Source organism: Diadema setosum, chromosome 5 (assembly GCF_964275005.1).
Source record: "Diadema setosum chromosome 5, eeDiaSeto1, whole genome shotgun sequence".
Lineage (NCBI taxonomy): Eukaryota > Metazoa > Echinodermata > Echinoidea > Diadematoida > Diadematidae > Diadema > Diadema setosum.
Genome location: NC_092689.1, coordinates 25,640,830 through 25,668,760, shown reverse-complemented (window position 1 = coordinate 25,668,760; position 27,931 = coordinate 25,640,830). Strand labels below are relative to the sequence as shown.

The window sequence follows — 27,931 nt, the reverse complement described above, 5'->3', positions numbered from 1 at the left end:
TGCGCTGAAGGGTAATCATGGCGCCGTTGTCAGCGGACGCCAAAATAGTTTTAGTGATAATTTTCACTGTGAGCTTCAAGCCAGGCTCTCCTCAAACAACGGGTTTTTCCACCACTCCTCCTGCTGGTGCTGGAACATCTGCTGCTCAGATTCTAACCACGAATCCCACAACACAGCGAGCTGCTACCACTCAGGGTCAACCTCAGTCCACAGCAAATATTCTTACAACACAACCACCACCAACAGATGCAACTGAAATTCCACCGAACACAGGTAACCAAAGTAAAACACACCGCAGCGACAGCCGTGTCCACGGTCCCATGCCTTATATTCGGCGTCTGATCATCAAAAATGGGCCGTAGGAAACAGTCAGTGATACACTAGTTTCAACTTAGTTTAATTCATGAGTAGACAGCTGTAAAGGTGAATTGGATCTACACTTATTTACTTCATCATGATTGTTATGTGAATTCGAAATAGTAGAATTCAATATCATACTCACACCATTATTAATTTAGACTGTCTAGTAGTTAGACCACAATCTATGATGAATTTAATAATTAATTTTATAACGTTAGGCAGTTCAGCAGTTCAGGTATGGTTGAGGGGTCTAGAAAATTTGTGATGCTCTTATAATAGAAATTATTCCACAATCGTACCTGAATTTCTCAATGAATATCACGAAAATGCAGAAAAATCACTTCCCAGAATCTCCTGATGATGATGATACGATGAGGGAGTAGTGCGCGCGCTGTTGCCGTTTGTATGTTGGACTTTAAAATTTTATGCGTTCAATTTCTCGGGGTATGTAAAGGTCGCGCAGCAGCCCTAGATGTAGTTTCATGCGTGAAAGTGTCTGCCCCTCTGCGGCTGTAACTAACGTGCTTCGGCTTTCGTAGAATGTTATAAATGATCAAATAAACAAATTACGAATTCTATCGGCTACGAACGAGACAAGCGAGACGACACGTCTAGGCTACAACATCCTTAAAACAAATTTTAAGCTAAGGTAGGTAAGGGTAAAAATTTGGAAATTTAGTGAAAAATTTGTTAGAAAAAATTGGAAATTTAGTGAAAAATTTGTTCGAAAAAATTGGAAATTTAGTGAAAATTTTTTTCGAGATCAAAATTTCTTACCTGCTTCCTTCTCATGTTTAGCGGTTGTCATGGGCGTACCGGCAAATTTTGCGCTTAGTCCTACGTGTGATATTACTTGCTATACGCAGTTTCGCTATGCGCGACCATTAAGTCCCTGCGCGAGATCTAGTACCCTTACTATACAGGTAAATGTCTAAATTAAATTCTTCTTCTTCTTCTGGTTCGGTCTGCCTCCTTCAACAACTTGAAGATTCTTGCAAACTGATTCAGATTCTATTGATTTAATTTGACTGTTCTTATTTTTAATATTATTATGATTACAAATTCACATGTGTTAGGGCCATAGGGGATTGTTTATTCATAGTAAAATTAGACTTAGTAGAGGTCTACATAACTAACTATTTGATCTAAGTACTTACTTAGTATACTATAGTGCCATAAAATGATAAGTAATTTGAATACAGAAAAAGGAAGTAAATTCAGGGGTAGCTAGCAGACAACACCATCTGACAAAATTTCGAAAGAATATTTTAACCGAATCGTGATGTAATATCAATGCATTTTCTAAAAAGCTTTGTACAACACGGTGTTCAATACAACTCGGTTTGTGTGCATTGTCAATGCAAAAACAGCGGTCGATCTAAAAAAGGAGCGGCACCGCGGGGAGCTGAAAAGAGGCCACGCAAGTTCAACGCCGATATTTTTGCACTGAAACTTGGAATTGAAAAGGGAACAACAGCATTTAATAGTGCCGGATTTTCTCAATCACGTATGTCAAGTTTTTACGTTAATTTCAGTGTTAAATATTCTTATCAAGCAAATAAAAATTAGGCGGTCGATGAGTAGTAGGTCCAACCATACAATGTAGAATATTAAACAACACATGTGACACGTCGCCCAGCTCCAGAAAAAATTGAACCAAACCAAATTGAGTGACTTGAAGTGCCAATATTGACTTCAATCTTTGAAATTTTGACATTGTCACCCTATTGGATACGATCATTCCTTAACCCTACACCTAACCCCAAGCCTGGAACCTATATGTATATATATATATATATATATATATATATATATATATATAACTGTAAATTGTATCCCTAAACCTAAAATATTTCAGATAAACCCAAACCTTATGATTCTGAAGTAGTTGTAAAAGCATGTACTAGTTGTACTAATATACAAAACCTGTGTTAGTGCTGACAAGTTTGTCATAAGTGTTTTGACCAATATTAAAAGTCTCATAGAATATTTGTGTATTATTTGGCAGCAGGGGATCGGTATGATGAATTTTCTATTGTTAGTCATGACCACCGTTTTTGCCTTTCCCCAGATATTGGAATCTGCATTTGTGATCTGACAGCGAACGGCTGTGATGTCAACTGCTGTTGTGATCCTGACTGTACATCTGCAGACATCTCTACATTTAGCCAGTGTGAAGATCAGACATATGTGTGAGCACTCACTCAACTAAAACCTTGTTATGGGATGCAGTGGCTCATTGGATAAGTACTACTCACATCAGTGGCAAAATAGAATCCAAAAGTCTGAATGGTCAATATCTGTTCTTCAAAAAGTGTGATAATCATTTAAAGGTAGGGAATCCCATTTGCATGCCTTAAATGAAGAGTTGTATAAATACAGTGGTATGTTGAAGAGAGTATCATTTTAGAAACTCCCATAAAGTATTGAAAGTGGAAGGTAACATTTAGCACATTTTTATTGACCGTTGAATTTTGAATTGAATTTTTTCGGGGCTCACCGTAAATTCCAGTACATTACTAGGCTACCTTTGCAGACCCATGCACTGCATGTGTGTCCATCATGTATATTTTGTAAAGAAAGTTCATCAAAACTTACAAACATTTCTATATTCTTGCCACACACTCTATATGTTATTACGTCAGCTCTTATACTTTTAGATTTGTGTATATAGATAAAAAAAAGATACAGAAGACTGCAACAAAAAGGCTTAAGTGTGGCTGACACACAGAACTACTGAGTAGTTGAGTTTTGTGCATCATTCAAATTGTAGATAACTGTTGACTTCCAAATTTCTCAGTAGTGGCCTAAACAAGTCCCCTGAGGTTCATATTTAATGTTTTGCTGCATCTTGGGAGGTCTGTAAAAGGTATCCCCTACCTTTAATGAATAGGTGTCTGCAAATATTTGCAGCAATTCAGAAGAAATGATAGTTTAGCCATGTACATGTGTGTTCCTCAGTTCTAACTCGGTTTAATACCATCTTTTGCAAACTCATCAGTGTTCTGACAGAGTGAGCCTTAAAGGGACCGTACAGTTTAGATTTAGACCTAATTTCACGTTTCTAGCATTTTTTGGTTAGATAATGAGAAACCGCTTATGAAATATGACAGAGCGTGTAATTCTACGAGGAATTCAACATTTATTGATGAAAATTGGTTTTGAAATGGCTGAAATATCCAAAAAAGAGCGATTATAATAAAGTGTTGGACCCACACTTTATTACGATCGCTTTGTTTTACTTTGTTTTTGGATGTTTCAGTCATTCCAAACCCGATTTTCATCAAATAAACTTTGAATTCCTCTTAAAATGGAATGCTCTGTACTATATCATTAGTGTTTTCTTGGTATCTCGCAAAAAGTTAAAAGCCCAATTCTCATCTCCACCAATACTGTACCATCCCTTTAAGAATTGTAGGCCCTACACTGTATGAACACTCACGGCCGGCAGAACGGGGGGGGCAAGGCAGGGGACTCGGGCCCACTTTTTGTGCACAAAGGAATACATAAGGTGTCATCACTTTGCCCCCTGCCCCCCCCCCCCCCCCCCCCCTTCCACACTTTGTTTACCCTGGAAGTATGTGATACTATTAAAGAAATAGATAGAGATTTTGAAGTGTGAATGTGGGAAGGTTATGTTTTTGTGCTGAAGACCCTTTTTTTTTTTTTTTTTTTTGCTTGTCAGCTGAAGAAACCCGGAAGTGGAAGGAGAAAGATGACCTGCAGACCTTTTTTTTTTTTTTTCTTGTTAGCTCATGAAACCCGGAAGTGGGCTCTGCTTTTGAAAAAGCTCGGTCAACCCTGTTTTTGATATAAAACTGGCGAATAGAAGTGTGATATATTGTCAGGTCTGAATTACACAAACCCATGAAAATGATCAAAATATAATAAAAGGTTTGGCATCTTCACAATTTTTGTATAGAATATTTTTATGACACCAGGTTGACAAAAGCAGAGCATGTTCAGGTTGAATGAATATTGAAATAACACCTATGTGTGTCATCATAGCAAGGAAGAAACAGAAATTTGTGTTTAATTACAAACTGCATTACGTATGCTTTGCTGCTGTGTATTATTTTTGGGTTTTTCTTTTTTCTGCTTCAACAGTGTTGAGTCTAGAGTATGTTTGAGGAGTACAGTTGTATACAGCACCAATGCCCCACCAGAGCAAGTTGATGTGACAGACCCAAGTCTCTTCTGCATTGCAACAGACAACAGTGAGTGATAACAGAAAAGTGTGTCAAGTCAGTCAGTATTTTGGTTAAATGCCTGTTGAGCACTCTGCCTACCAAACTCTGAGAATTATTGTTTAGAAATGGAAAATAGATGATCGTCCAGACCTTGAGAAAATGCAGGTCTACCAGTCAATCTATTCTACGCTGTGTTTACATTCTACATGTATTCTAACTGTGACTCAGCAAATAGTATGCTTGCCGATCCTGATGAAATATGTATAACTTGTTGAAATGAAATACTGAACTAAATTTTGGCAAAATAGTTTTAGCAAGGCAAATTTATGGTCTTATTAATTCAGTTAGATGCTTTATTAAGTACTCTATGAAACTATTGTGTCTATCAAACCAAAGCTGCCTGTAACAATTCCTATGATAATACCAATGTATTGGGGGGGGGGGGGGGGGGGGGAGTAGCAATGAATTATTTAATTCAGATCAGTGGTCCACCTGTCTTTCACATTTTACATGAGTGCATTCTGCACAAATTTAGAATGTGTTGCTGCAGATTTTGATTCATGCATCTTGTGAAATGTTCTTTCTAAGATTTTGCTTCAAAGGACAAAATTGGACATGCGTATGTAACAAAAGAAAACCTATGGTTTTTACACTGCTTAAAACTTTTATATAGAAGACGTTACAAACCTCCCCTTTCATATTGATTTCTGAGTGAGGATATAATAGAAAATTTGTATCAATGTCTTATGGAAGCATGTGCATACTAAATGTCCAATACATCAGGTAGATGAGTTTTTAGTTTCCTTGTCAAATTAGTGAGTTTGTATTGTTGTGGGTAAGTTTTCATGTTGGTTTGGCAGCACTTTATGACCATGGCCTGCACTGATATCCAGTCCTATCACTGCAATTGATTTATAAGCCATCTCATTGACAACTTCATAAAACGTGCAGATGCTGACAGGAACTACTACTCCGTTCCTGAGGAGGTGGAGACTGTGGAGAGGTTTTATGAGCTGAGTGAGAAGTATGGAGACACATCCTACCAGCAGCCCTCTGACAGCAATGACACCTACAGTGATTTCTATAAGGTCAGCAAATGAGGCTAGCTTCCCTTGGCTAGGCATTGAAAAATTGTGTTGCTGGTAGAAAGTTGTTAACTTGAAGTTTGATTCTAATAATGCCCATTTATTTCTTTTTAGCTGATGATTTCATTGTCTATTTTGGGGGGTTATCCTTACTGTGTTGAATGGAAGACCTTACCAAACAATTTTGTAGTTTATAATTTTTGGGTTATAGTCACAGCTCAACATTAGTGGGGGCCCGGTGGCTTGGTTGCCCGAACAGGCTACCAGAGAAAAAAGTTAGTGTCAAGCTGTAATGGTGATATACATTTCATAGATGATGATTGCTATTATAAAATATTCTGCTTTTTTTTTTTTCATTTAAACTTTCTCTTTCACTTAAAATCTTATATGGGTAGTTCTGATTTTTGTTGTTGTTGTTGTTTTGATAGTGTATAGGTTTATCGATTTGGATTACAGATTGTATCTGTGTCTATATGGAGAGCATGATGACAAGATAGCAAGTGATCTTGATTGTTCATGAGATAAATAGTAGAGTAAAAAATGCCTGTTACATTCAGTGGTGTGTACAGTCAGAAGTGTAACAGTGCATGTAGCAATACTCCAGCCCTGGCTAGCACTTTCGAAAGTATGTTTGTACTTGGGAGAGCAAAGAAATAGGAGGTGGTACAATTGTGCTAGAACTGATTTAGAAGCAAAATAGAGAAAAAGGTAGAAATTGGTCCATGGGACGCCTTGTTTGACGACTCAGAGCAACACTTTCATCACACACACAGTCAGGCACATGGAGCAGGTAAACAGCTATCATTGCATAACAACGCACGACCATCACTTGGGCAGTCAAGATGACACATGACCTTTGACTAAATTTGAGTAGTTTTGCAAGAGGCTCATATCATTCAGAGGCCAAATAACCAATTACAAGCATTGAATAATAGGTAATTTAAATATAACAAAATATGAGTCTCAGTAAGGAGCTGTGTGATTTGCTAGATTTGTCTACAACTCATGTGAGAGTCTCTGGCCATGGGATGTCCAGTTTTCACATAGAGAATGCAAAACAGATTTATGTACCAATGGGTGTAGCTGCATTGGAAAATCAACCCATGAGACTTTGTGGGCTTTATGATTCAGCATTATTATTATTATATATTGTATGCTATTCATTGTTCACCCTGCTGTATTATCTATTTTGATCATATTGCAACACGTTTGTTCTTTCTCTATCAGTTGAGCAAGTATTCTAGAAACGTTCTGTCACATTGGCTTCGTTTGCATGATGTATATTTTGACATTTATTTGACAGTCTGGAGACACGATCTACACCCTGTATGAGACGTTGGCACTGGGCCAACTTGGGCTACCGCAAGGACTAGTATCTGACATTTGTGACGACAACAACCCTGCTGGTTAGTTTTGCATGGGATGGGTTTAAAACGACTTTTCTTTACTGTCAGCAGTTTCATCAAATTTCATTCCTTCTAATCGTCTCTGTCTTTCTGTAGCAATCTGTTGGTAAATGTAGGTTTGTATTATGTTTCAAGCAAATAGATTTTAGACAATGGCAAATATCTAAGCCCGTATACCATCAGCTATGTGTGTGACATTTAATACGGAATGTTTCTTTTGCAGATATAGTAATTGTGAAAGAAATAAAATGCTGTAGTTCTTTCATGCTATCTTTTTGATATTCTTTACCTCTATTCCCTTTGAATGTTGGATACATCATGCCCTTATAGTTTTCTGCCTGGCAATATATCTGTTTATCCACACACCCAAAATTTATTAATCACAATCCTACATATTTTCTTTGTTTTTCTTTGCCAACAGCCTACCTGTATGCTGCTACATCAGTCTGTACGAGGAAACTGACGAGCTTGAGTAGAGATTGTGAGAACCAACCCTTCCTATCTGCCAGAACTTACTACAGTGGCTTCAAGTTTATTCCTGTGAGCGTTGTCTCTACTTTAAAGTATACATATGTGTATTCACGATCTGTCATATTGATTTGTAGTTCAGGCAAACCCTGTCATGATGAGATAGTTGAGACCACAAGAATTTTCTAGTTTCTAGCCTGTATCATAATTTCAAAATGAAATCATCTCACAGATTGCTAGCATGTGTTCTGAGCCCTAATTTGAAATTGCCCTGTTGGGTTCACAAGTTGGTCTGGTAAAGTAGTGGGATTATTGTTGTTGTTGTTGTTTCTTTTTTTTTCATGCAAAATCCAGACAGTGCCACTTGTTCCACTGTACAAGATACTGAAATATGCATGTAATTAACATGATACCCCCCCCCCCCTTTTTTTTTTCAGGGGGGGCACATTTTTAATATTTTTTGCTTTGATCTTTTTCCTTCTTTTTATATGGAAAATACCTTCAGGGCTAAGTGTAAAGTGACATAAATTTCCTAAAATATACCCCTGCATTCAGCAAGCTTACATGTATGTGCATAAAGGAAGTGACTTCCACTACATTTGTAGGTCAAATGAATACTGATGAACATATTTGAACGTGTAGCTGGCGTGACTGGAAAATTGTCAGGAAAATTTTTAACCATTAGATAGATTTGATTGAGTGTATAGTAAGGCTTCACCTGTTTGTATTAAAGGTAAAGATGAGTACTTCATTTTTGATTATATATCTTTTTATTCTTCCTATACTAGACACCACAGTTTCTTCAAGACAATCCACTCCCACCACCGGTCCTGGTCAACCTCACCACGCCCTCACTGATCACCACAGGGAGCGCCACTACAGACTCCAGCTTTGTATCCAATGCAACCACTGCTCTCCCCCAGCCAGGACCAACCACAGAATTTCCTGGATACGGTTTCTATGACAACCCAGAGCTGGTCAACATATCAGTCCAGCTACCCATCATGTGCAGGATCGAATTTGACTTTGTCGTTGACTGCAACTACACTGTGGATGAGATCCCTGTCCCCTTTTATAATAGCTCAACAGATACTTGTGATAATGTAGTTACAGAGGTACTTTATTCATTAATTATTTCTATGAAATTTATTTACGTTCATAACTCTGTTGTAAAGATAGTTGTAATTACAATAACTTACAGAATAATAATGAACTCCTCAGCAACAAGTATAAAAATCTAATGAAGTGACATCTCATTCCAACAAAGTGCACAAACGAGGGTTAAATTTATTGGAGACATATGGATTAGTTATCACATTTGCACTAAAAATGAGAATAGATGCTCTGGCAAGATGAGATCTGCAAGGTTGCCCAAGGATATGCTGTATTTCAGTGAGTTTAAGTATGGTGAAGGAGAAATCTACAAAGTCTTTATTCCTTGGACTGTGTGTTTTATCATTTTGTTTGAATATTTCCCCATTACCTGGTTGAATGACTGTGTGATAACCTCAACACAAATATATGAAATGTTTGAAATGTGACTTTTTGTGTAGACTAGAATAGTTTGATTTATCTTGGAAGAGAATTACATTGAATTAGATTAGATGAAGTTAGATTGATTTAGATTAGATTCCTTTTGCTTTCCTGACATCTGATATATGATGACATAAATGGTATCCCGGGGTACCAAATAAAAATCAGCCATTTTGTTGAATTATACATATTTTTAAAAAGGTTATACCCTGGATGCCAAAAAGTGGAAATTATTTTGGTGCTGGAGCTAGCGCGCGCTAGCCACTGCACTGCACTGTACTAAAGCACACGCTAGTGGTATCACCACGCATAGTATAACATGCAGTGGCATGGGAATGACTATGTACACGCACACACAGTGCATGCATTTTTCTCTGGCTGTCCTCGAGTGGACGTGAGGTGGCGCTACACAACGCAGTAATCCGGGGTACTACGGTACCTCAGGGTAACGCGTGATGCATCATATATCTAATGTATAGCACCCCTTGTTCCTTAAGGCATGAGGTGAGTTATGCCGTACGTTTGACAGATAATGGTTTTGTCATTTTTTGGCAACTGCTGGTCTTTACGTTAGTCGTTATGAAGAGCACATCAAGCAATTGCCTCCAACCAGACACTCTTTGTTGCTCTACAATTACTGACAAAGTTATTTGAATTTCTTGTTTTGTTTTGTTTTTTGCTACCAGGTGAAGTACATTATTACCCACAATGCAACAAATGGAATTGAGACTGTGGACGTGGGACTCACTCTGAGGTCATTGACCTCCAGTGACACTATGCCTTCACAAACATTTTCTACAGAGTTTGTCAAGGTGAGGATTTTGTTGTTGTTTTTTTTTTGGGGGGGGGTGGGGGTGTAGAAATGATTTGAAGTCAGTGAAATATTTTATGAAATTTTTTTGTGGGGCTTGTCGACACACACATGTAGCCCTCATAAAGTTGGAAACCGTAACGTAACAGAAATATCAACCTACTGCAGTAATCTTGGTGAAATTGGTGAAAATGTAGGTTCAGTGTCTGGTTAACTTCCTGTTGGAATGCTAGAGTCTTAGAATGTTTGGAAATATAGTGTATATATCTTTTTATAAGTTTCTGAAGTACAATTTTAAAAAAAAAAAAAAAATGCTGTGGTTAGTAATGACAGAGAGCCAAGTCCAGTCCAGTCCAGTACATGAAGCGAGAGGGCCTTCTGAGATCTGCCATTGTGATTATCTTTCATGACTGGGAGAAAGACTAACCAACACACTACTCCTGAAATATTCAGTCACTAGATAATCCAGTCAGTCTCTTGGACCTATGAAATTGTTTTGCCCATTGACCGTCAGTGCAAAACATGTATGCAGGAGCTTCTTTGGATGGAGTTTTGCTGATTGGTTGTGATTTTTGCTACCAAACACTGGTAGCAAAATTCAGTGATTCAAAGGCTTAAGTTCAGAACTTCAGAAAGATCTCCAAAGAAGCTCTTGCTTTTGGCTCTCAATGATGGCTTGACTAGTCTTGTGAAACAACCCTTTGCTTATACTCCTCCTGTAATCACTACAGCAAGAGGGTCTTTGACAAAGACAATATACAATGCAGTACATTAATTTGCTATATTGAATTTGAATGCCTACCAGGCTGATCTCCAGTATGCTTTATGTCACTGACACACAAGTCACCACTGAAAGCTGTATTTGTAAGGTGGCCAACCTTTTGTGTGTGTGTGTGTGTGTGTGGGGGGGGGGGGGGGCAGACTTGGTCATAAAAAAAAAAGAATGCTGTCAAAAATTAGCTTCAACAGCTCTACATGTCAAGTCTAAATACTATGTATTCAGTGTATTTTGTAGGGTTTTATTTTTGAGAATTGTGCAAGTTGATTGGTATTTTTTTATATTAACTAATGAAAATATTGTCTCCTGTAACACAGAAACCGTTTATCTTCGCTAATGTCAATATTAAATTAGTAAGTTTTCTTGTGGAAAGGGATCATTCCTATTTCACTCTCTGTCACTTTTGGTCTCGAGCATAAATTCAACCTTTGGCAAAACAGTCTTGTGTGTCCAAATTTGTATTATATGTAGTAAGAAATTTAGTAATACATTTAGTAAGAGCAGTATTGATCTAAGATTTTGCAAATACAGTATTACCACAGTGTGGCTTTCTGAAGAACAGTAATATAATTGAAAATGATTTTTCTTGAATATTTACATCTTACATTACTAAAGCTTGGAGAGACAGACACCTTTCCTCGAAGCGGCAATCCTGGTTACGTGATTGGCCAGCCCCTTGTCGCTGGGAACCTTGTCCAACTTGATGGATCCATCTTATATCCTTTGTCAGGAAGAGTACAATGATGTACTACTATAAATGATCTTCTCTCAGCATGCCTTGCCTCACACTACCAGAGTTTTGTGAGTGGTGTCCATTTCTTGCTGTTAGCCATTGTCCATGGTGCCTTGTTTGTAATGGGAGCAGTAATGATTGTAATAACACAACAATTATTAATATTGTCAGTACTGCTGTTTTACTGTTAATACTGCTTAATGATTGAAGAGTTTGGTCCCGAAACAGGTTAAGCGTCATTCTAAAATATTTCAAAGCAAGTCCATCATCAGAGCAAAATAAAGCCTTTCCAGGTATACCTCACTTGTGACATTACAGGTAATATTCTTGAAGTTATTGAAAATGTCCAATATTTTTTTTATTATTATTTTCTTAGTTTTTAGCAGCTTTAATTGCATATATCTCAAATTAAAAAGAATGGAGTTAATTCATTTTGCAATCAAGCTCTTCCCTGCAGCTACTAATTTTTGCTGATGTAAGCATTGTTCTCCTCAGACACTTTTGCTTCAAATGCAGCTAAGAATTTGTGTTTCTAACTGTATAAATGATACAGTATACACTAAATATGTCAAGAAATGACTATCCACAGACCTGGCTTAAAATATGGCTTTCACATATGTTCATATTGCATTATTGTGGAGGTGAAGTGTGATTCTTGTCGTCAATGTATAGCTGGAAACCAGTGTACGATAAAAAAAAAAAATGCTAGTTGGTGTCAGTTGATGCGACATTTCCTAATCTTGTAGATCTCAAATACATAGTGATGACTATTGATTATTTTGGATGGGTGATCAGTAGAAACATACATCTGAGACTAGTGATGGAGGTATAGCCTTGACTTCAGCCACACAGAGGCCATCTCACTGAGTTCGGACCCCACCAACTGGCTGACGGTCGTCCGGAGCTCTGCTGACGGATCATGTTTGACAGACACTGACTCCAGGATTCCGGTTACCTTTGGGGAAAATCTCCGCAGTGGCTGCACCATTCAGTGAGTTTCCACACAGCCATAGATAGATCACCTACCAGTATCCCTGACAAGTTACGAGCATCAAAGACCTCGACTAGAGTCACTGTATCACTTGCCTGAAATCTCTTGTATTTAGTGCTGTAGACAGTAAATTGCATGTGTCTATGTACCCACTATATCATGTATCGGCCAAGGATGGGAAAACACAAGAAAGATCCCAATTAGTCCAGTGATGGTGACCATTTAGTTTGTGACATTAACATGGGCTGTCAAGAAAGAACTGCTGACATGGTCCTTTGGCTTTTTAGCTTACCTGTACAGTGGAAATAGTACTTTCTGAATGCCACAGAATTGATCTAACAATGTATCTACAAATCAAAATGTTGGTCTCTGCTGTAGGAAAATATTACATTGATACACAGGTAGACCACAGCCCTAAAAGACAGTGTACCAAGCTAGTAAGGTTTTGTTACACTACAGCAATCAATGCATTATTTTAAGATTTTTAAGCAATCCTAACAAAAGTCATTTGCTCAGTCAGTAGGCCTATAGTTCTACATAATAGTTCTGCTTTCTAGTGCACGAGGTGATTTCTTGTTCACAAATGCTGTATGACCTAATCCTACCATGAAATGCTCTTTATCTCATCTCAGAGTCTCATACAACAATATTTCGGACATCTGTGGGTTTATCCAGTCTGTAGCCCTGAATGCACTCAGCGGGAACCAGCCAGGCTACGTGGCTACATTTGGGAATTCACAGCCAGAGGTTCTCGGTGACTGGGTGGAAATTTTCAAGGATGAAATCAGTGGTTCTGCAGTGGTAAGTAGGTCAATGCATCCCAAGAGATATTTTAGTCCATTTTTAAGCCTTACAGCCATAAGACAGATATTATGAATGAGGACAATCTTTGAACCAAATCATGGACAGTGGAGGTTCTCACAGCATTAAAGGTAGGGAATCCCATTTGCATGCCTCAAATGAAGAGTTGTATAAATACAGTGGTATGTTGAAGAGAGTATCATTTTAGAAACTCCCATAAAGTGTTGAAAGTGGAAGGTAACATTTAGTACATTTTTATTGACCGTTAGATTTTGAATTGAATTTTTTTCGGTGCTCACCGTAAATTCCAGTACATTACTAGGCTACCTTTGCAGACCCATGCACTGCATGTGTGTCCATCATGTATATTTTGTGAAGAAAGTTCATCAAAACTTACATACATTTCTATATACATTCTTGCCACACAGTCTATATGCTGTAAGTTACATCAGCTCTTATACTTTTAGATTTGTGTTTATAGATAAAAAAATACACAAGACTGCAACAAAAAGGCTTAAGTGTGGCTGACACACAGAACTACTGAGAAGTTGAGTTTTGTGCATTATTCAAATTGTAGATAACTGTTGACTTCCAAATTTCTCAGCAGTGGCCTAAACAAGTCCCCTGAGGTTCATATTTAATGTTTTGCTGCATTTTGGGAGGTCTGTAAAAGGTATCCCCTACCTTAAAGCTGATTGAATATTAATTATGTGACATTGAAATAGCACCACAAATGTGAGGATGTACTAGTAATCGTGTAGGTGATTATCATTAGTAACAATTTTTTTTTTTTTTTTGCTAGCACTTTCAAAGCAATAATGCACCTCTCTGGCATTGGTTGTGATATACTGGTACCTTCTTACTTGTGTAAACACCCCCCCCCCCCCCCCCGATAGATCTATAAATGTAGGGTAGGAGGACCTGTCCAGTATGCTAATCACCAAACACAATTATGAAAAGCTTGTGACATCTCCAAAAGACTGGACTTTGTTTGTGAAGAGATGACCAAGAAAATTCCCACAATATCCCCCAAAATCCAAGAGCTGCCTCTATATGCTTATGAATCTCATACTGACCCAGGTGTTAGTTTAATATGAGATTTTGGGCAAAATCCCTCGAGGTCAAAAGTCACTGAATGCTGGCATAAGTTTACTGCGATTCTGCCTTTAAGTTGCCCTTTTTGTTGTCATATTGCTGATGTTTCAGAGCAACGAGCAAGGTGTGTGCAGCAACATGTACATGTCCTTGCACATTGAGGTTCTCTACGCCAACGTGGGTGCATTGGCCAATCCCCAGGCCAAGATAGTTGGAGTGAGATTCTACTACCCGGATGGGTCTGGGCAGACTCTTAGGTATCAGGTGAGTTTGACAGAATGAGGGAGGAGGAACTGATAGACATTTAGGATGAGTAGAGAGACACCCACATACACATCAATACACACACACAAACACACTCATATTACTGCAAAGTAAACTGAAACACCCATGTACATAAGAAAATGGTCAGAGCAAATTTGCCAAATAGCTGCAAGTTAATTTGAATCATGAGGTCAATCTCAGAAAACATTTTGTCATTTGTAATTTCAGGGATTTATTTTCAGTAAAAGCCATTGTGGCAACAGGTACTTACGTACATTATATTTACAGTGGAGATTAACATGCATAGCTTATTGACCTCTGAACTTAATTGCCATTGTTCTCGTCATTTTGTCCTTTTTTTTTTTCTGTAATTGTTGTTTTCCTCTTGTTTCTAGTTCATAATCCATCAAGCTAAAATGTTCTGCCCTTTTCTTTTATTGAATGTATTTTTCATCCTCATCATTTCCCATCTGACCTGCCTTCTGTCAATCTTGTGCCCCACAGTGTATTGGCCCATACTGTCAGGAAGGTGCTGAATCTCTGGTCCAGCAGTTTGAAGTCTCCGTCTCGGTGGATTTCATTGACACCTCCACCTCACCCGGCTCCTACTGGGCAGAAAAGCCCGCCTTTCAGGCCAAGCTTCCCAACGACTTCTTTTATCCTTTCACAGGCGATTCGAAAGCAGTCCGAGCATCACTCAACTTTTTCTTACATTCACTAGTTTTTATTGTTTCTGCCTGTTTCTTATTATGATACAATTTTTTGTAATTGAATTGTCTTTCAATATTGTAAACATTTACCTTGCTGTAAATTGTCACATGGGACTGTGGCAAGATGTCTGTGTAACATTAATACTTGAGTTTGCATGACTTGACCCATTGTGGTCATCTGTATTGTTGTCAAGGCAGGCCTCCTTTTGTTTATCCTTTGATTTTATATTGGACTTCCATTGCCTCAAAATCATCATCAGCAATGGAATACATGTGTAACTTCCATGGAAATATTCAGCATCAGTTGCAAAGGAAAACAGGAATCAAATAAGCAAACACTTTGTCGACCAAAAGGAGTTTTGATTCCCATGCGGGAATGATAATGTAATAAAGAAAGTATGTTTTATATTACTTCCGTGGAACAAAATTCCTCTTTATCGATCAAGAAGGTGCCAAAGTTGTGAAGTTTTTATATGCCTAGTAAACGGTGCTGGAGGAATTAGGCTTTCAGGTTGGTTTTGGGGTCTATGATTTTATTACAGATATAGCATCACTTGGTTCGAAGTCAGTGATCATGTGTAAGGCAGAATTTGATGAGGATCCTTTATGATCTACAACTTTGTAAGCAGAGATTGATCCCTCACCTTTATGGCTTTAATGTTGTGATTACCAGTACTATCACTCTTTGAATAGGACTTTGTGAAAGTTGATGTGCAGTTTCAAACATTGATTTGCAGTCTTGCTGTCACACTATGTGATGGTGTACTTAAAGTGGTGTGCAAAAATACCTCCTTAAGAATTACCTCTTAAAGGTGTGAGACACTAACAATCGTTAACTTGCAAACATGGAATACAACTGATCAATTTAGGTACATTTACAGTTAACCTTGCATCAGTCAACATAAACAGTACATGTACCACCAAAAAAAAAAAAAAATAATAAATTTATGAAAATGTTAACATGTGTTACACATGTTTATACCATTGTGCCAAGTTAGCAGCATATTTACTCACTGGAGTAAGTAAAAGTGTAAGATGATATAACCTTTGGAATTTATAAGCAAAAAGGTAAGTTCAGCAATGAGTCTTGTAAGTAATGAATTTAAAGGCAGGAACATATGGTCAACTCTGTTGACAACCTTTACTACCATCTTGGTCACACCAATGTTTTGAACTGACGCGTTTCCATGTAGATGTTAAAACTGGAGAAACAAGAAAACATTGATCTTGGAATGTATGTTTTAATTGGATCCAAAGTTGGTATAGATGTAGTGCTGCATTTTTCCATGCATTTCCATGCATTTAGGGGGAACAGAATGACAACACAAAGGACCAGAGAAAACGTCTAAACGTTTCAAGTTTGAAATTTCGTGTTGGGTTGCCATTTCGTCTCTTTCCATAGAACCAGCACTGAGACAATATCAAAGTGACACTGAATTAGATAAAAAAAAGGTTGATGAGAAGGAGTATCTTGATTTGTTAACAGATCTGTGGAGATGTAATCAATATTACATTGGAGGCTTTGATGGTTCAAAAGAGTCAAAAGTCAAAATTGTGTACTCAGATATTATGGAGTGGAAATGCTTAATGCATGAATTTCAGATATTGAGAAATGATGTGATACAATGTACATGTATATAAAGAAGTTTGGTGTGACATGGGTATATCATCCTGATTTAACACATTACATTGTGTCTAATAACTTTAACTACAAACTTTCTCAGCAATTGTTATAAAGCATAATACATGTATATACTTTTGCTGGTGTTAATGAAGATTAAAAATCTGTTCTCAAACCCTTCCCCCCCCCCAACACACCCATACACACACACACACACATGCGCACTACATGTAGTATGACAGCAGGAATCAAAACAGAAACAGCTGACCGCGCAGCACAAGGAGCACAAGACACACACAACACACACGTTTGTATTGGACATGATGACACACACTAACACACTTTAAGCCCATCTGCATGCAGTATGTTTATTCCTGGGAGTAAGTCAATACCACAGAAAATTGAACCAAACTGCTAATGATCAAGCATTCATGTTGTGTTGGTAATGATATAAATATGAAAAATGCTGGTCAATTTATTTGAGGCAGTTGATACCAGAATTTCCCCACTTGGGGCCAAGAAATCATGTCTACACAGAGGGATGATATATCGATTTGTACAAGTTGACTGAAACTAGAAATAACATTAGCTAATACACGTATGTGGTACTTTCTGATTATGCTGACTTACCCGATGTCCACTTGTATGGGATAATGGGGAATTCTCTGAAGCAAAATGCTTCTTATCCTTGGTCTTAGCTTAATTACGGGCAGTTATTCAGTTTATCAGCAAGGGAAGGGTTTGTCTTCTTGAATCAAGTGTTTGTTTTTATTGAGCATCATAAATTTCCACAAAGTATAGCAACAGACTGGTATTAAAGGTTTCTCATCCTTCACATCCATTCTCTCTACAATCTCATAATAACACTGACACAAACTCTTTGCTAACCAGTTTTTGTTTTTCCTAACCCATAGTTCATACTGTCATATATTTTTACTTTGCATTTCACGCTAAAGCAAAATTGCAATACATCAAAGTGAATGCAGTAGTCCCAAGAAATTTAGAAGAATTGCTGTAATGGGAGTCCACTGTAGTAAATTTGATGGTCTGGTTGAGAAAAGGGAATGTAATGCTTTAAATGCCTTGATCTGAAAACCTTGTGGGTACATTTGTTAGTGCATTTACACAGATAAATGTTTTCCACTGATGTATAATTTTGTACAGTGTATAGTATTTATGATCTGTAAATATGAAATTATGCTTAGTTTTTTCAAGCTTTTGACTGATGATTTAAATTCATGCAAACATCACAAATTTGCCTTTGTGATACGAGTTATTGATATAAAAAAAAAAATCAACTTGCCATCAGTACATGTATAATTGTTATGATACTCTCATACACCATCTTCAGATACTTGTAGTATGAAAGAAAACATCTAAAGGTTGTTCATGTGTGTAGCCTGACTAGTTTACATTTATTCCATGCAGCCTGGCAAAACATTAAAGCAAAGTGCGTTAGATTTGATAAGACTTCTACCTTGATTCCCCATGGGAAATCACATACAGTATACAGTATCTCTCAGATGACATTTCTCTCAGCGTGGAGCAAGTCAATGAAGGAAATGATAATTCAGGCATTCTACATTGGTATCTTGGATACAAGTGTATTTTTATTAAAGGGGAAAATGCTACCATACGAGTTGAATTCATAAGATTACTGCCATTTTGTCAACAATAAATGAAATCATTGTACATATACTTTCCTTTCGCTGAGTTTGAGTTTTATCAGAGGAATGACTTCTTTGCAACATATCCTTAGCAAAGTCTCTCAAACCAAGAGTTTACAATGCAACCACAATCTCACTTTCCACTTATCTTCCTCAAAGTCCTGGTGACGAGGCGATCACAAAGCAGGAGGCAGTTCTGACTGTTATATACTGTGTAACTGATGTTGATTGATGATTGTTATGTCCCTCTCAAAGCTAGGTTCAGGAGTGCTCCGGAAGTACATGTAGTATGGAATTGATGTGCGACGTTTTTGCTTACAGTTGTTATGTTCCAAGTTCCCATCCAGGCGAAGGTTATCATGACACTTAATGTCTCTCTCAGCCACTTCATGAGTGGTCTCAGTGAGCTGTGACTCTCTATATGACTGAACTCGAAGAAGCTTATTAACGTCAAAATGCTTCAGGTATGCTCCAGTGCCCAACTTTGTGTAGAAATGGGGTATTGTTTCTATCGCAACTCCTTCAATAAAATCATCACCAACAGTTTAATATCTCTCAGCTGATAATGCTAGAAGTATGAAATAAGCTGATGCAAGAGTCAATGATTCCATTGATACACAGTATGTCATCGTCTATGACATCTCATATATGATAATGAAAGAGTTCCTTTGTCTTCTGTCATCGCTTATATTTCCTTTCTCCTTTGACTTTTGTCATATCGCTCTTTGTGATAACCTGTACGCCCCTGCTGTATTTTCCAAGCTGACCATCCACATACACTCCCCTCCTCTGTGTCTTGTCTGTCCAGAATCCTTTATTCCTGTTGAAAAAGCAAAATACAAAATGTAGTTGGATAGGAAGAGCAGAATATGAACATACATCTGCAAGTTTACTGCGAGTATCCAATATAACTTCTGCAATATAACCACATTAGGATACTTGACATCATTTAATCAGGAGCTCTGAAAGACTGAACACAGACAAATACATTAAAAAGTAGGTTTCTAAGCCATGATTTGACACTTCTACATGATACAATGTACCGATAGAGCCATGATACCTTACATTTCTATAAAAGACCAACTTGAATCATTACTCTACCTAAGATGTATGGAGGATATACATGTATCATGCTATAACACACCCTCAGTATCAAAGAGAGTTACTGTACTTCATTCTCACAAAGACAATCATAAAATTTGTCTTTTTGCACAACAATCTCCACTTCAGTGCAGCTGAGATCCAATGATGAGATGCACTATTACATGTACATAGTCTCTGTATGACATCACTTTCAATAGTTGATTTACATATGTTACTCTAACTTGATGCCTTACATGTATAACAAAAGTGGTTTGTCTCTACACAGGAATAATTATGCCATTTTATTTAATTTGATCATTCATCAGAGCATTTTTTTTAATTAAGTTAAAGGGTGTGTACAGTTCTGGTCGAGGTGAGGATTTAACTTTTAATGTTTTGCGAGATATTCAGAAACCACTCTATAAGATGTCAAAGAGCACGCAATTCTAAGGGGTATTAAAAGTTTATTTGATAAAAATCGGTTTTGAAATGGCCGAGATATCCAAAAACAAGGTGAAACAAAGAGATCCTAATAAAAGTGTGGCCTGTCGCCTTTTATTATTATCACTTTTTTGGATATCTCAGCCATTTGAAAACCAATTTTCATCAAATAAACGTTGAATCCTTCTTAAAATTACATGCTCTTTCATATTTCGTAAGAGGTTTCTCATTATCTCACTTAGGAACGTTCAAAACATGAATCCCCACCTAAACCAGTACTGCACAGGCCCTTTAACACTTGATTATTTGGAGATTTATGTAATTTGGCATTTTTTTTCTTTAGACACTCTGATTTTTATTATCTTATTTTTTTTTTTTTTGGGGGGGGGGGGGGTAGCATGCCTTCTACAAAAGAAAACATGGTGCCAAGCATGCTTGAGATACATGTACGCTCTGTGCTTCAAACTACAGAACACAGTCACCTCAACTGTATCTTATCAGTCCGCTTCTTGGCCACCTTCAGCCCCATCTGTCGATCCTGTAACATGGAGACAACATGAAACCAGTCTACTTTTGAGCCGGGAAGATATGTTTCCAGAAACAACATAATGTTGAAATAAATGTCTTTACACCATTACACTCAAAGAGAAATGACAAGAAAGTGCTATCAGAGCAAATTTGTCCCACATCAGGCAAATAGGAAAACTGAACAGCAATTTGAATGTTGGTACAATCATCTAGAATGGAAACATTTAGGGTCCATCACTTGGCTTCTGTTGTCAGATTATTGTTAATGTTTATACATTGTACTTGTACATAGCTCCCTATTTGTTTCCTACATGACACACTAAAAACATTCTTTTTTAAATCTACACCTCTTATAAAGAAATCATTCCTAAAGTCCATATGGATGTCCAGGGCATGACAACCTTGATTTTCCTTGACGCAAATTCATCAAGAAAGTGACTCAGGTGAAGATTCTAGATTAGTATTATATACACGTATCATGTTAGAAACAGGATTCAGACAGCCACACAATGAAGACAGTCTTCTGGCCATAGCAAGATATTAGACCACTTTAGCTAATTTTAAGTTTGCATTTAGGGCCTGGTAATATGCATATTTCTCCTTTCATTTCACATCAAACAGTGAGTGCTCACTAACACTGTGGAATACACAATACTCCCTCACAAGTGACCGACACAAATGCAAAATTGGCTTAATTGGCAATTGTAGCGCTCAGATTTTGATAACGGAGCTTACGGATTCTCTCTGCCGTCGTTCCTTTTCCTTCTTCTTCTTCTGTGTCTCCATGTAGTCCTTGTAGTTCAAGTAGTCCCTTTTTGGTGGCTGGATTACAGAGAGACAAAACTACTGAATGTCCTATAGGTCTAGGCATCATATGACACAAAGAATACACAGTTTCACAAATCCAGTGGAAACTCGATATAAAGAGATCTGATATAACAAAAACAAAGAAAAAACCCAAAACAAAACCCTGATACAACAAACTACAGTAATTTCTCTGGTCCCAATGAATTTATTTCATTTGTTTTGTATTATTTATTGACTACTGATACAACAACTACATGTATCTGATATAAAGAACAAATTGTCTTGGTCCCAAGGATCTTGTTACATACCGAGTTTCCACTGTAATCAAATTTCAGCTGTGGATGCCTCCTGGATCCATGAATCCAATTTAACTGTGGATGGTGTGGCTGCCAAGCCAGAAGCATTACAGGGGATTTGCGTTATAACGGGGATCTATAAACCATGACAATTACTTTGTTAAAGGCATTATTTACCATTTCAGATAAAACAAAAACCCAGCTTTCGTGCTTCAAAACAGTTCCAAAATGTGAGTTAGGGATATAAACAATCAGTGTAGAAAAAATTAATCAAAATAATCAATGTTAAGTATTGTTAAATATACAAAATGTTAACAATAGTTATACTAAAAATAGTCTACAGTTATGGTTCGGTTAATTTGGCCTAAATTTTGAAAATTCTTCACTCTAACTGGTTCTATTTGATTCCTGCTGATTCAAAACATTGAGTCCTGTTGTAATGAACATGGATACAAGCTTACATTTCACACAGTAAATCAAGCTGTAAAAAAAAAAAGAAAAAAAAAGTAATACTAAATGAATAAATAAATTCTGCTTAGCACCCCGGTAACATTGAGGACATACAATTGTATTGCACCTATCCATGTTTTTAAATGCTAACTACAGATAGTATTGTATACACCATATGTGTTTTGCAGGGTTTTTATCATCATGAGTGGGGTGCTCCATTCTATTCAGGAACAATTATCTCTGATGCCAATATGAATGTGATGTGCATGTGACTATGATGTGTACATTTCTTCATCCATTGCTGAACTCCACAACTTTCCCAAATTTAACCACTTGCAATATGACAGGAAGTCCTAATTCACAAAAAAATTAGACTCGCTAAGCACATGGTGTACACAGTAAATGCTATGATGAATACTCACCACAGCTCCAAGTTGGATAGCTCTATCAGCCTCATGTTTCTCCTTGTCTGCGAAGGAAAACCCACTGATCCCATACTTCCAGACATCATGTCTAACTTTATCAAACTCCAGTTCTTTATCTTCATGCCCCATCTTCCCCTTGCCACTGTCTCTGCTTTCTTTGTGTGCCCTTGCTGATCTCTGAATGGAAACATTAAAGCAGACATGGAAATGGTACAGCAAACAAAGGAAACATTTCATTCTGTATGGGAACATAAATTTACAGTACCTGGAAGTGGTGGATGAAAGTCCTTATAAAAACGACTCAGATACACCACAAATATTTCATATTTGCAAGCTCTGTACATTTAACAGAACAAGATAGGCTATGAATGTTTAAACAATTCTTCCAATAGACAAAAATTTGATATTGGCACGCACTCCTATGGTATTAAGTACAGATACTAAGTGTCCAATTAATATAGCAACCATTGAGTAAAGGCTAGAAATTTCCTATTTTCTAAAGCCAACAGATTGATTGCTGTGCTTTTATGTTGAAATTTGTCATAATTATGCATCCATTTTTTTTTTCACGAAAGCATTGCCTTTGTTTAGTTTTGAGGATAATTTCCAATCTCTATGTCACATCTCTATAGTGGATGATACAGTGGACTCCCACTATAACGAAGTTCTTGCGACCAGCATTTTTCTTTCAATATATCGAAATTTCCTTTTATATTTTTTATAATTTATAACAAATGAAAAAAAAAATAGAGTGGATAAGTTTTTACTTCATTGTAACAGGAATTTTGTTATAATCGTGTTCGTTGTAACGGGATTGCACTAGACACGTACATGATGGTTGTGTGGGGTGAACACCAAATGATACTGTGATAGTTACAGCTGCACTTTCAATATTTAGATTTATGCTTCTGTTTGCATGTTTGGGATAAACCTGTATAGACATCGAAATTTGAGGAGGCAGTTAAAGAAATTAAAGGAATGCATGTAAGTAATTGCTCAACAAAAAAAAAAATAATAATAATAAGCCCACTGCTGTGGACACAAGAAAATATCCCCAAAGTTCTGTAGCTAGCAGTGTTGCCAAATTGTTGCTGCTCCTGGCTATTTTTTGGTATATCTTTATTATACAGAGTTCTTCAAACCAGAGAAGGTCAATCAACACCTTTTACTGCAGGTTACATACCTCTTTTTTCCTTCTGGTTGGGTCTTCAAAGACAATCACCTCTGGAGCTTTTCTTTTTTGTCCCTTCACTTCATCCAAATCTTTCCTCATCTCAGACTTCGGGCAGCAAGTTCTGTTCTCTGAATCTTGCATTTTTTTCTCAAGTTTTTCCTCACATTTTTGGGGGGAGTCTTGCTTTCTTGATACTCTTTCAGGCTCTGATTTAACAAATCCACATATTTTCTCCTGCCTTTTCTTCTTTTTCTTTGCACTTTTCCTTTGAAGTTTCTGGTCTTCTTGGGTGACAGAGGTTCCTTTGCATCTAGTTTTCACAGAGGCTTCATGTGGACTGTTTTCAAGCAAGCTATCTCCTACAAAACATGAAACAAATGGAAGGGGAGATTTATTCCATTTCTCATGTATTCGATTACAATGCATTTTAGCAAAGAGAGATGAGGCATTTTCTTATCCAGTATTTAGAACAATTCTAGTGCTGACAAATTAGCATATGACAATACAATCAAGTCACACATCACAATATCTATAACAGCATTTACTCTTGCAGTTGGGGATGGATTGTAAACTGTGTGTGTGTCGTAAGTGTGTGTGTGTTTGTGAATTATGTGATTGTGTGTTTTTGTATACTGTAAATTGTTTGGAGTTGAACCAACAATCTAAATTATGTCATTGCTCAGGAGAAAAAGTGGAAAATTAGCTTCAATAAATCTTTATGTTATCCCAAGAGCATTCACCACAAAAGGGTCTCAAGTTCACATATAATGAACCCCACCCCTTCACTGATGTACAACACTGCTCATATCTGGGATTCAAGATATCCAAGACCTCACCTGGTCCCTTCATACACAGAAGATACATGTACAGCTACACCTAACAAGCCTAGCAGCATGCTGGCAGGGCTCCTGTAAAGACAGAACTTCCACTGTTGTCCTGCTGAGGTACTAACATGTAATATCAACTGCCAACAAATCACTGGTACAGTATGCCCAAGACTGGAATATTGTAACAATGTTTAGGACCCCCATTACAAGACACACAAATCGTCAATCACAAAAATCCAGTTCTAAAAGAAGTTCTGCATGATCTGTGACTGGTAACTACAACAGTGAGATCAGCTCACCCTTTTTGGTACAAACACTCATATGGGAGCCTCTTAACCCATTGAGGATGGACTGATTTTGCTACAACACACATTTCCCATAGACACATGCCCGAATACACTCCTATTTTATTATTACTCGGGACTCTTCCTCAACGGGTTAAAGATACTTGCAGAGGACCTTGGCCTACTATGGTCTTCAGAGAAAGTCATGGACTGATCCCAAACATAAGAATGGATAAATCTAACCACAGGGATCATCATCATACTCAAATCTACATGAAGTATATGGTCAATTCTCCTCTAAAACACCAAAATTTAATAAAGACTGTTTGAAGCACAATGCAATGTACCCCTACCTCTACCTTTGTACTACTCCTGAAAGGAATCTACTGCAGTACCAGATTGCATGAAGATAACTCTATACCAAAGGTACCTTGACAAGTTTAAAGCTATCGTATCCAACTTGGACATACATGTACACGTTGTACTTAAAGTGCAATGTGGTCTATGAAGATCTATATTCAAAATTTGATTATTGTTGCTACAAATGCCTTGACCACTGCAGCACCATGATAGTACACCAGGCAGGGCATTGTGTGCAGTATTCAACAAGAACCAGAGCCAAAATCTTGCGACACAATTTTGTCCAATGTAAGCTGTGGAAAAGCAGACACAGTAATGGCAAACACTGAGACAGTTCTGCATCTTTATGTGTTCGTCAACACCCTTCAGTCAGTCATTCTTTGATCTTCCCAAGAACACGAACAGTCAACCTTGGGCAATCCTGGGTTTTAGGGGGCTAACTTATTTTTGGCTTCTAACTTCAGCACAGCGCCTAACTGCGACAGCCGCCGCCTTGCGGCGCGGTCTCCGGGGCTACAGCAGCGCCTAACCTAACTGCGACCAGCCCCAACACGCAGTGTTGGCACAGTATAACTGTGTACACGGAGCGTCCCGGGGTTACGCCTAAAAGTCTAACCCATCAAACCCGAAAGCCGCAAAGCCACCTATTTCTATACTTAATCACATTACTTTGATACAAATTACTTTTTCTTCAGTTTTAGTGGGGGTAAATTACATATGGCCTCCTAAAACCCAGGCCAGGATTGCCCAACCTTTGTTGGAACAGCCTGCCACATTCAGCTCTTAAAAGTTTATAAATGGTAAATTTACCGTAGATTTATCTGTGAGTAAACTCGGCCAAGAAAACGGTTAAACTCAGCCCCTTGTATTCATGGGGTCGTATATAGGGGCCGAGCTAATAACCCGTTAGGCCGAGTTTACCAACAAATACGGCACAGTCTCCGCGGAACATATTCCCGACGACAAGATACCGATAAATTTTACAGACCAACAAATTTATTTCGGTCAACTAATTTACATACATTGTTATCTACATGCGGGACTACACAAGACTTAAAAAGTCGTGGCCGGCCGTGGGTGATGATCATTGATTGATAGACAGAAAACGTACATGTGTAAGAGCAACCTCAGCTACACCTCTAGACAGAATACTCACCATAATCCATCAGTTTAGCTAAAATGTCACGTTTAATATCTTCGTCCATCGTGGTGTTTCTGATGAAATTGATCAGTGGACGAGTTCTTCAGGATTAGGAACGAACAAACATGTGTGTTCACGTAGGCCTACGTACCTACCAGTCGTACCTACTAGTATGTGAAACCTTAGTCTCTTTCAAGGATCCAGCCAGATGTCTGCCCTATGCCTCTTGCTCTGAACTGAGTTCGAATTGGGGGGGGGGGGGGGGGGGGGTTGGCGGGGAAGGGTGTCTAAATTTCAGGACAAGAGTGAAGCAAGTTGATCCGCTCAACGTAGAAATGAAAGACAAATGACAATGAATATTTTTCATATCTAATAAAGATAGGCCTCAATTCAGGTTGCGTAAGCACGTGTGTATCACCATTCGAGCCTAGGGGAGAGACTATTAATACTGGGAAGTACTAGTAACCAAGAAAACTGTTTGTAGGCTGCGATAAACAATTATGTTTGCTGTCAAAAGTGATCTGTTATTCGAAAACAGTAATTGAGCATCACCCCCACCCCCACAACTCAGGCGGTCAACCATATACACAACAATTATGCTAGCTGCTGATTCTTAGAATTTTTGGGATAGAAATGGGTCAGATTGTGACCTTTGATCACCGCCTGCATGCAATTAAACAGGGCAACTATATCAAAATGACCCCCTACCACAGGTTTCTACGGAAGGGAAGATAGCAAATTACTCCCTAAATAAAGGAAGAGTTCAGAAGTGAAGAGTATCCACAGCGATAGCCCTTGCATGGACAGGAATATCTTTAGAGACTTTCTCATCACAGTAAACACATTCGGAAGAATCGGGGAAGAAGCCGCACTCCTACTATTTTTGGAATTTTCGAGGGTGGTTTGAAACTGACATTGTTCGGGATCCAATACTGGTTGTTGGGAAAAGATTAAACCACCCTCAATTTGAAATACACTTCCGGTAAAAATCTTATATAAGACCCCCTATTTCAACAATTTTTCGGGATTTCACATTTTCAGAATTTTTAATCTAGGGATTTAATTTGATGCTGCGTTATATTTGATTCCCGTTTCTATTTGGTGACTGAGCATTGAGGAAATAGATATATATATTTTTTGGGTATTATGTGTATTTCTTTTTGTATAAATGTAATTTGTCAATTATGTCTTGACATAATAATGTAAAGCGCATATGTAGGGAACATTAATTTGTTATTATGCGTTATAGAAGCCTTATTATTATTATTATTATTATTATTATTATTATTATTATTATTATTATTATTATTATTATTATTATTATATAACAATGACTGGACTTGGGGTGAGGTCAGTGACGTGAATACCTTGGCACTGCTTATACACTATTCAGTCTGCTCACGTCTGTCTGTGACTTGTATACACTTATAACACAATACGCACAGAGACTGAAAATGCAAGTTATTATTATATCAACATTATGTCAGGAAGTATGCATCAAATAATACCAGACAATGGAATGAGCGAAAATGAAATGGGATGTGGTGATAGTTGTTTATATCCCCCTCCAGCCACATCACTTTTTCTTTCAGAGTAAAATTA

General features: G+C 37.6%; 3 protein-coding genes across 3 annotated transcripts in view; 1 reads left to right on the top strand and 2 right to left on the bottom strand.

The window, feature by feature from the left end:
* Nucleotides 1-27,931, bottom strand: part of LOC140228650 (large ribosomal subunit protein bL21m-like) — a 148,025-nt gene that overhangs the window by 10,054 nt on the left and 110,040 nt on the right. The gene's annotated exons all lie outside the window — the stretch shown is intronic.
* Nucleotides 5-17,219, top strand: LOC140228648 (tectonic-1-like). The gene is made up of 13 exons (XM_072308900.1): nucleotides 5-273; nucleotides 2,432-2,552; nucleotides 4,468-4,577; nucleotides 5,502-5,638; nucleotides 6,939-7,041; nucleotides 7,463-7,581; nucleotides 8,298-8,624; nucleotides 9,729-9,854; nucleotides 11,247-11,348; nucleotides 12,216-12,355; nucleotides 12,988-13,156; nucleotides 14,363-14,515; nucleotides 15,020-17,219. Exons 1-13 carry the CDS (start codon nucleotides 18-20, stop codon nucleotides 15,266-15,268), a joined length of 2,112 nt encoding a protein of 703 aa, XP_072165001.1. The 5' UTR covers nucleotides 5-17; the 3' UTR covers nucleotides 15,269-17,219.
* On the bottom strand, nucleotides 17,189-26,480 carry LOC140228649 (40S small subunit processome assembly factor 1-like). The gene is made up of 6 exons (XM_072308901.1): nucleotides 26,345-26,480; nucleotides 23,727-24,076; nucleotides 22,541-22,720; nucleotides 21,301-21,387; nucleotides 20,520-20,575; nucleotides 17,189-19,333 (listed from the first exon to the last, which is right to left on the bottom strand). The coding sequence occupies exons 1-6, from the start codon at nucleotides 26,391-26,393 to the stop codon at nucleotides 19,192-19,194; spliced, it is 864 nt and encodes a 287-aa protein (XP_072165002.1). The 5' UTR covers nucleotides 26,394-26,480; the 3' UTR covers nucleotides 17,189-19,191.